This window comes from Marmota monax, unplaced genomic scaffold, assembly GCF_021218885.2.
Source record: "Marmota monax isolate L192 unplaced genomic scaffold, Marmota_monax_Labrador192_F-V1.1 WCK01_AAM20220418_F8-fsc00025, whole genome shotgun sequence".
NCBI lineage: Eukaryota > Metazoa > Chordata > Mammalia > Rodentia > Sciuridae > Marmota > Marmota monax.
This window is the reverse complement of record NW_026691950.1, coordinates 8,786,096-8,795,809: the sequence shown is the minus strand read 5'-3', so window position 1 is coordinate 8,795,809 and position 9,714 is coordinate 8,786,096. Positions and strand designations below refer to the sequence as shown.

General features: G+C 37.8%; 1 protein-coding gene across 3 annotated transcripts in view; it reads left to right on the top strand.

The window, feature by feature from the left end:
• The first annotated feature begins 2,265 nt into the window (after positions 1-2,265).
• Positions 2,266-9,714, top strand: part of Nfxl1 (nuclear transcription factor, X-box binding like 1) — a 51,801-nt gene continuing 44,352 nt past the window's right edge. For 2 of the 3 annotated variants that reach the window (XR_009228039.1, XM_046457710.1), the window contains exons 1-3: positions 2,354-2,425; positions 2,770-2,991; positions 5,528-5,701. Coding sequence is in view for 2 of the 3 variants with exons in the window: in XM_046457710.1 (XP_046313666.1) it covers positions 2,772-2,991; positions 5,528-5,701 (394 nt within the window). In the remaining variant the exon portion in view is untranslated. Of the gene's footprint in view, positions 2,426-2,769; positions 2,992-5,527; positions 5,702-9,714 lie in introns of all 3 variants that reach the window. The other variant, XM_046457788.2, reaches the window with a different exon arrangement.

Sequence of the window (9,714 nt, the reverse complement as noted above, 5' to 3'; positions counted from 1 at the left end):
GTTTGAACCAACTTCCACTTCCACTAGAAGGTACAAGGGTTCCAATTGCTTGTCAATGTTTGGTATTCAGTCAGTCTTTTGGTGCTGGGGATTGAACCTGGGGCCTTTTGCATGCAAAGCAAGCACTCTACCAATTGAGCTATATCCCCAGTTCTTCTTTTAAGGCTATTCTTGTGATACATTTAAGCAAATTAATATTAATTATAAATGTACAATATTTCTCAACCTTTAACCCAATGTCCCTTTTGATAAATATAGTGAAACCATGTTTATTCCAAATATTATCTGAAATTTCAAAGGAAAAATAACAGCAATGGATATTTTTGAAAAGGTGTTCTCTACTTCCATGTGCTTTCATATTACACTCAGTTGTCCACTGCAAAAATTTATATTGAAAATATGTTCAATGACTGCTCATTCAGAGAGTTTGCAAGATTCTGATTCCAAAGTGATTATTGTGACTATTTTCTGCATAACGTGGCAGGGAAAAAATGGGATTACAGGAATCTTTTGCCTGTATTTTAAAGTAATTGAAATTTCCAGGTAGACATTAAATTCCTTTATATAGTCATCATATCATGGTGGTTGAAAGAGTACTGGCCAGTAGTTGCACTGTCCCATTGCAATCCTGGCTTTGTTAGAATGCTGAATAAGACAATTTTTACATGCCTTTATTTCCTAATTTTAATAATGGTTCTGGTAACAATAATTATGGATTTTTGAAAAGATTAGATAAGTAAAAGAAAAAATGGTTTAGAAAAATGCTGGCATACAGAAAGCACTTAATGCCTGACGGATATTGTCATTAGCTATTAATTTTGGGGAATGGAAGAAATTTGTTCTCAAGAAGGTTTAGCACAGCTCAGCGGTAGAGTGTACCTGAGTTCAATTCCCAGTATTAAAAAAAAAAAAAAAAAGGTGGGGGACGTTTAGCATACAGATTTGTTGAATACATGCTCATTCAGATCTCTGGCATATAAAATTATTTTCAACTGAGTCTCCCTCATTAGTAACCATTCTTTTTTTTTATTTTTTAAGAGAGAGTGAGAGATAGAGGCAGAGAGAGAGAGAATTTTTTAATATTTATCCTTTAGTATTTGGCGGACACAACATCTTTGTCTGTATGTGGTGCTGAGGATCGAACCTGGGCCACACGCATGCCAGGCGAGCACGCTACCGCTTGAGCCACATCCCAGCCCCTAGTAACCATTCTTAAAGCTTCAAACTAAAAGTCTTTATCCAAGTACAATGTTGAGCTGTTGCTTCATATCTGTTAATTTCTAGCCAATGAAACTATACTCTTAGGACCATGTTTGTATTTGGATAATGTACCGGCAATACTATAATACCTATGTATAAGAGGTTGAAAGCATGATTTCCAATAAATCATACTACTTGCTTTTGAAGCTTACTTTCACCTTTTTCCTTTCTGTATGAACAGGGGCAAGTCACTTAGCCTCTCTGCCTCAGTGTAAAACAGAGGTAATAATCAGGGTTACTGTGCCAAATCAATTAACACATATATCTATAAAATACTTTGAACAGTACCTGCCATTAAATAAATGCTATCTAAATATTTGATACTTGAGATTAAGGTAGAAGAATTAATTATGTTGAGGTGTTGCGTAAGGATTGCATAATCCCAAACATTAATCAATATATTTTTCAATCCCAGACCTCAAAATTAATTTTTGAAATCTACATATCTCAGTACATCTTGTTAGAAAACTCAGCAAAGTAACAAGATTTAGGTCCTGGCCCTCAACTATTTTCTTTAATAAAACCTACTTGAGGGAGCCGTCTTGAAAGTAAAAAGTCAGATTGCTCCAGAAAAAGCAACTTGCAAACTCTAATGAACTAGGAAAATAATAGGCGTCAGATTTTGAGAGCGCTCTAGAAATTCAGAAGGGCACTTTCTCAACTCTAGCCACTTTCCTGAAATGTTCCCACTCCTTAACTTTCCTTCCCTCTCTAATCGGCCACTCCGAAGTGTTTTCTTTTTTTTTTTTTGGCAGTGAAAAGACACCCTCAAGCCCCCAAAACAAGGATGTAGCGGAAGTCCAACTGGGACTACTTGCACAGAATCCTGACCCCTAGCTGCAATCAGGGCGATGGCCGGGCAGCGACTTCCATAAATCAAGAGCACATCCCCAGCATGCGTCCTTTCTGGCCGCTACCCTTCCCGAGCTCCTGAGCACGCCGGGAATTGTAGTTCCCAAAAGGTCGGCGTAGTCAGGTGAGCGCACGCGCACTGAGCCCCTCCCAGGACTCCAGACGAGAAAGCGGCCAGCGCTGCCACGCGTTCTGCGGCCGGCCGGTGGGGGCTTCTGGGAATTGTAGTCGTTGCGAGCGGGCGCCGTCGGTAAGGAGACGTAGCTTTCCGTGGGGTCCGTTCTTGTAGTTGGTTCTCGGTGAAAGCCGCCGGGTCAGTCTGCCACTCTTCTTTCATCGTGCTTCTACTGAGGCTGAGAAGGCGCTTTCTGTCTCCTCGGCTTTTCCTATCCGGCTTTGGGCGCTCCTTGCCCCGCGGTCCTTTTCTCCACCTAGTCCACTCCCTCTTCGGTCCACCTCCCAAGCCCGGGCTTAGCGAGGACTAGCCCTCCCAGAGAGACAGGGCCGCGACCTTCTCAAGCCGCGGCCCCGCCCTGGGACCCTGCCCTGGGACCCTCCACACGCAGCCGCTAGCATAACGTGTCCCCCTGCCTCTTTCCTCCTCCGCGGGACCCGTCGTTTTCACGCTTTTTCCACTCCTTTATTTTTCCTCTGCAGGGATGGAAGCTTCCTGGCGCCAGGTGGCCGGTGGCCGAGGCCGTGCCCGAGGACGGGCCACCGCCGCCCCCTCCCCAGGAAATGGAGTTCCTTTCCGCGGCGCGGGAGGAGGGCGAGAGAAAGGGTCTGGGGGTGCAGTTCATGCCAGCCCCGGAGGAGCCGCGAGCACGGCGGGTGGCTGCCCCGTGGGACCTGAAGCACCGCAGGCTTCTGTGGCCACTGGTGAGAATGGCTCCTGTCCTCAGACTCACCTGGATGCTTAACACTTTTTCCTGCCTCCGCCTTCGCTCTTTGTCATTCACTTCTTTATTCTCCTTCGAAGAAGTTTATTATTGGGCTCACTTCTCAAACAGTTCTGGCATCTTTTCTTCAGTCCCTTCTATCTGAATGTAGTTGATATTGCCTTTGTTACTTTTGGGCCAGTATTTTTCCAAACCACACTTTTTGCTTGCCCGAATCCCTGTAAATTGTGCCATCTCATAAAAATCTGCTAACCACTTAATTTTTTTTTTTTTTAATAAAGTATTGTGGCTTTAGTATCTTTGGGCATGGCAACAGTCATCTGGGCTGAGATTGCAGAAATCCAATTTAGATTGGGAGCAGACACTGCACCTTACGTTATCTCTTCTTTGCCAGATTTTCTTTCTTTTTTGACTGGCTTCTTAAGCACTACAATGAGCTTTTGAGCAAGTGGTCCTTTCCTAACTGTGGTTCCTGTTCAGAAATTTCACGTCCTTTCACGGATATATCTGTGTTGCCTTCTTGATTTTGTTAATACCCTTCATTCCAGACTGTGTTTTAGTGTAGTCTGAGAGCATTTACACAAAGTTGTAGGTGGGACTGAGAGAATATTCACTGATTTGTGTCTCTGTGTGTGTGTGTGTGTGTGTTTGGAATGTGTTTGTTTCAGAATACCTTTTTTTTTGGGGGGGGGGGTAGGGAGCAAATTTGAGCTTCTGAATGGGTTTTCTTCTAGGATTTTAAAGTCGGGTTGTTCACATGGTTTGCAGCTACTGAGTTTATTTACTTATTTATATTAGTTACACATGACAGTACAATGATCTTGACGTCATACATTTGAATCAAATGGGGTATAATTTCTCATTTTTCTGAGTGTACAGGTTGCAGAATCACATTGGTTATACAGTTACGTATATACATACAGCAATACTAGTGTTTTGGAGACCCATGAACAATTTCGGTAAACTTTCTTGGATTTTGTGAGTAGAAGGAAAGCAAGTGTACTCTGTCAGGGTAATTGAGATTTGAGTGTAAGAAATAAAAGTTGTTTTGTCAACTTCTCTGTAGCTTGAGATGTCAAGTAAATACATATATATCAGGTTATAAATGTTTTCATTGTCTCTGTACATCTCAGCCTCCCCACCTTAAGTGTCTTTTAAGTGCATTTCCCATAGATTATTGGCATTTATCACCTCTCTTATTGTACAGATTTTTGAGTCAAATATCTTATAGCCATTATTTTTTTCGCAGTACTCAACAATACCCAGGTAAACACTATACATTTTACATTTTATTTTCTTCTAGTTTTACTTGAAATAACAGTTTTGGTCGATAATCACAAAAGTGGCTGTAATAAGAAAAAGGAAACATTTTATGAGAGAAATAAAAGATAAAACTTCACTAAATACTAATATGCTACCTAAAATAAGAGAGCTTTTCTCATAGTAGTTCATTAGTTTCTAATTAGCAAATTTAAAATCCTTCCAATAAGTGCACTATTGAATTCAGGTGAATTCAATTGTTTGTGGTTCCTTTCTTAATCTATGATTACTGTTCATAGAACTTACTAACCGAAGAAAATTCCCATGATCCTTATTTTTTAAAAACTTTGAAGTCTATTGAGAATATGTGCCATGGAATTATCTAATTCTCTTTTCAACTCTTATTTAATCAAGTGACAAAATGAGAACTACAAACAGTGCTAAAGGAAATCAAGTGGAAGAACTAACTAACTTTACATTCTTTTTGAAGTGAACTTGTAAAAAAGTATATTTTCTATGAAAGCAATATTTTGTGTGGGTTAATGTTAAATGTACTTATTTTTGTGACCACAAAAATGTCAAAAGACTACATGGAAGGCCAAAGTTCTTGAGCTTTCTAAGAAGCAGGTTATATTTAATATAATAGATACACAATGAATACTGTCTATGCAGACTGGTGGGTTGGGTTGGGCTGTGGTTGAAAATAGGGTAGTTTAAAGAAGTACCTGCTTCCCCAGATTCTGACATGCTTCCAGTGAGCATGTTCCCTCACTGTTTAAAAATAACTGTGTAGTGTATTTTAAAAATGTGCCATTTAAATTTTGTTAGTATTTGTTTATGTGTTTGCTTTGGTGGTACTGGGGATTGAACTCAGGGCCTCATACATGCTAGGCGGGTACTCCACTACTGAGCTATATTCCCAGACTTTTTAATAATTTTTTTTTGAGGTTGATCTGGTTTTGATATTTTTATCTTCATAATTTCTTTTTCTTGATTTGTTATTCATTTCTGTAACAATTCACTGCTTTTAGTGGGACTTATAAAGATGAAAATTTTTGTTGTGATATTTTCTTTAACTGTGTGTCAAGAAATTTGAAAATACTTTTTCTTATGAATTTTTAGTAAGATAGAATGTTCCAAAGGCTACTTTCAAATGCATGTTTAAAAATAATATATTATTAGCACATCGTGTCTTGCTTTTTGAGGAGATTGTTTTGCAGAAATGAAACCATTTATTTTTTTTCCTTTTTTAACAGAGCTAATGTCTCAGCAGAAATTTGAGGAAATCAAGAAAGCTAATCAAGCTGCAGCCAAAAAACTAATTGAAGAACACTTTAGCTCTTCATCTGAAGAAGAAGGAGATGAAGATTTTGAAGGAAAACAGGGGAAAATAGTTGCCAATACATTTGTAACATATACTACTCAGACAGGTATTGATCTTTTATATTTTGACTTTTTTGACATCATTGAAAATATATTCCTTTTTTTGGTAACACTTTTTCATACTACATGGAATTTTTTTTTGCATTTCAAGAATGAGCATGTTGTGTTGTGAAGTTGAATATTTGTACATTTTACTATTTGAGTTATAAGTTATTTAATCTTTTTATAAAACAAATAGCATGGGGATGGTTCTTTCACAGCCCTTTTGTATCTCTTGTGATTTTAATTGGCATTTCAGTAGAATGATGGCGGGGGGGGGGGGGGGCTGTCAGTTCTCTGAGAAATGGCTAGGGCAAGTTGTCCTGTTGTGATTTGATTGAACTAGAAGACTTCAGATATTTTTTCAACTTATTTTTCATTTTTATCATGTTAAAAGTGTCTTGAGATTAATTTAACTTATTACTTTAATTTATATCTTATTCACATTTGATCTTCATATTTTTTTCTTATTTCTAAGCTGAATCTCTTCAGGTCTGACATGTATATTCATGTTAACCTGTTGTATATAACTGGGTTGCTCTTACAGCCACATTTGTTTGTGTGAAAGGGCCAAAGTAATGCTACTGTGCATGACTTAGTATTAAGTTATAAAAATAGATTATTTTGGGGCTGGGGTTGTGGCTCAGTGGTAGAGTGCTCATCTAGCACGTTCGAGGCCCTGGGTTTGAGCCCTCAGCACCACATAAAAATAAATAAGTACAATAAAATATTGTGGGGCTGGGGATGTGGCTCAAGCGGTAACGCGCTCACCTGGCATGCGTGTGGCCCGGGTTCGATCCTCAGCACCACATACAAACAAAGATGTTGTGTCCGCCGAAAACTAAAAAAAATAAATATTAAAAAAAAAATTCTCTCTCTCTCTCTAAAAAAAAATAAAAAGTATTGTGTCCAACTACAACTAAAAAATAAATATTAAAAAAAATAGATTATTTTTAAGGTAAATATGAATATTCTTAAATCTTTCATGTTTATACTTAAAGTTATTAGTAACATTCTTGCATGTATTATCAACATTTATCACTATTTTTGTAGAAATATATTGTTCATATACTTATCTCACTTTAGGACCCTGTTAGAACTACAAGAAAGTGTGGAAATTTTCTAGGAAACAGCTCTGCACAGGAGGAGAAACTCCTATAGTCACACAGAAAATGACAGAATTGGGTTTAAACCTAACTTTTTGAGCCACTACTAAGTTGTATCTTCTGTGTAAAAGCAGGAGAAATTATGAGGTAGTTTAGACTGCTGCTCTTGTACTTATTCATGGGGAAAAAAAATGGCATCATACAGTAGTTAAGAACATTGACTCTCAAGCCAAGCTGCCAAGGTTTAAATCTTGGCTTTGCTTCATGAACAAAGTTTTAAGGTAATTTTTTTTGTATCAAATCCATTAATATTTTATTGTCATTCCTATATATATTCTGTACTTTGCATTTATCAAAGTAAGGAGATCTGATTGCTAGATTTATGAACAGTGAATGCCAGAGTAATGAGAGGGTTTCCACCTCACATTAGTGAATTGAATACTAGGACTTTACCCAAGGAGTTTGTATTTGAGCACATCCCTCCCACTTTCGTGATTCTTCTCTGAACTTTCACACTTGTATGGCCCATTTCCTGATGACTCTCTCTATCTGGCTTAACCCATGGATAAATCATACATTTGTTGAAAGATGACTTAATTCTTCTTTTGTTAGTGTTTTTCTCAGTACCTCTACAGTTGTCCCAGTGACCTGCCCACCCAATATGGGAGCTAGGATGGCATGAGTATTGTCATTTCCTAGTGTTTCTTTCTGCCATGTCAGACAACTTATCACAAGTCTCCTCTTGTGAATCTTGATATTACCATTACCTTTTGAAGTACCAATCTAATTGTCACCCAAGATGCTTAAGTTCTACTTCCTAAATCTCATAAATCTATGCATGCTCTCCCTACATACTGTCATTGCCTAATTCACGTTTTCATAGCTGTTCAATTTGGATGAAATCTATGTAATAACTGTGGGATAACTTAATACTATTTGATGCATATGAAAATGGAGACAGGAGTAGGGCATGGTGGCACATGCCTGTAATCCCAGCGGCTCAGGAGGCTGAGACAGGAGGATCATGAGTTTAAAGCCAGCCTCAGCAAAATCTCCAGTTTTTTTTTGGGGGGGGTGGGGTGGGGCTTGTTACTAGGGATTGAATTTAGGGGCAGTCAACCACTGAGCCACATCCCTCTTTTGTATTTTATTTAGAGACAGGGTCTCACTGAGTTGCTTAGTGCCTTGCCATTGCTGAGGCTGGCTTTGAACCTGTGATCTTCCTGTCTCGGCTCTCAGAGCTGCTGGTATTACAGGTGTGCGCCACCACCACACCGGCTAATGGTCATTTTTTGCTTTATCTGCCCCTAACTTCTTATTACCTTCTGCTGCTTATCTTGGCCTCTTCATGTTTACTTTTTTTTTAAGTTGCCAGAGTGATCTTTTTAAAAGGCATGCCATGCTGTTCATAGTGACAGTATACTTTATTGCCACAACCAAACTTTAATCAAAGCTTCAAAGAAGTCTTACATAAATTTTGTGAGGAAAAATTTATACTTTATTTATTTATTTTTTGGGGAGAGGTACCAGGGATTGAACTCAGGAGCATTCAACCACTGAGCCATATCCCCAGCCCTATTTTTTGTGTTTTATTTAGAGACAGGGTCTCACTGAGTTGCTTGGTGCCTTGCCGTTGCTGAGGCTGCCTTTGAACTTTGGATCCTCCTCTTCTGCCTCCTGAGCCCCTGGGGTTACAGGTGTGCGCTACCGCACCTGGATTATACTTTACTTTTTCAAAACCTTTTCCATCTTGTTCTTAAATTCTAAATTATGTGAATTAACTGTTATATTATTATTATTATTTTTTTTTTAATATTTATTTTTTAGTTATCGTCGGACACAACATCTTTGTTTTGTATGTGGTGCTGAGGATCGAACCCGGGCTGCACGCATGCCAGGCGAGCGCGCTACAGCTTGAGCCACATCCCCAGCCCTAACTGTTATATTAAATAAAATTTAAAATATTAAGCTTTTTTTTTTTTTTAAAAACCAGTTGTGTTGAAAAGTGATATAAGCATATTTAACAGTCATTTTGCTTTTAAAGATATTTTTGAAACTTCACTGTTTATTTGAAATAAAGCAATTGTTTAATAATTTCACAGTTTTAGGAGTGCTTTTCCATGCTTTTCTTTAATAGCCTAAATTGCATTTATGTTTACATTGTGATAAGGTAAATTTTTGTTAAGTGCTGTATTTACTTTAATGATTTTAGGATGTAAAGAATTAACCAGGTGTCTTATTTATTCAATTTTTCTTTATGACAACTTAAATTTTGGTTTGAACCAGGTTATTGCCTTGGTAAGTTCTGTACTTTTGTTAGTTTATAGTATTAGTCTACTTTCTTGGAGACTCAGTCAACCTGTATTGAACAATTTTTTTATTGTACTAAGGGCATGTAGGCTTATTTTTCTTAGACTAAAGTTGCTGAATTTACTGCCCCTTTAAGTGTTGTTTGTCCTTTAAGGTACTTGTTTTATTTTTCATTTTGCTGTTACTTATTGTTTCTTGGACCTGATTGCCCTAACCCTCATTGCAGCACAGCATAGAGGTTAAGGGGACTCATTTTTAGTTAAGCTAAAGTACTTAATTATTTTGTATCTCATATTTCTCTTCTGTAAAATGAAGATAATAACAGTTCATTTTACTCCTATGGAAATAATAGTAGTCTAGTATGTAGCAAATAAATGCTCAATGACTGCTTAAAATACAGTTTTAGTTAATTTTTTTAAGCTTGTGCTACTTTTTCTTTTTTTAGCACAAATAGTGAACATAATTTAATGAAGCATGGTTATTGTAATGACCTCAGTCAGGGACTTTTGTTCAGTGAATTTTTATTAAGAGTGTGCTATGTGCTAAACACACACACACATACACACATGCCCATTCATCGTAAATGGTCCTAAAGAGTTTTGGCT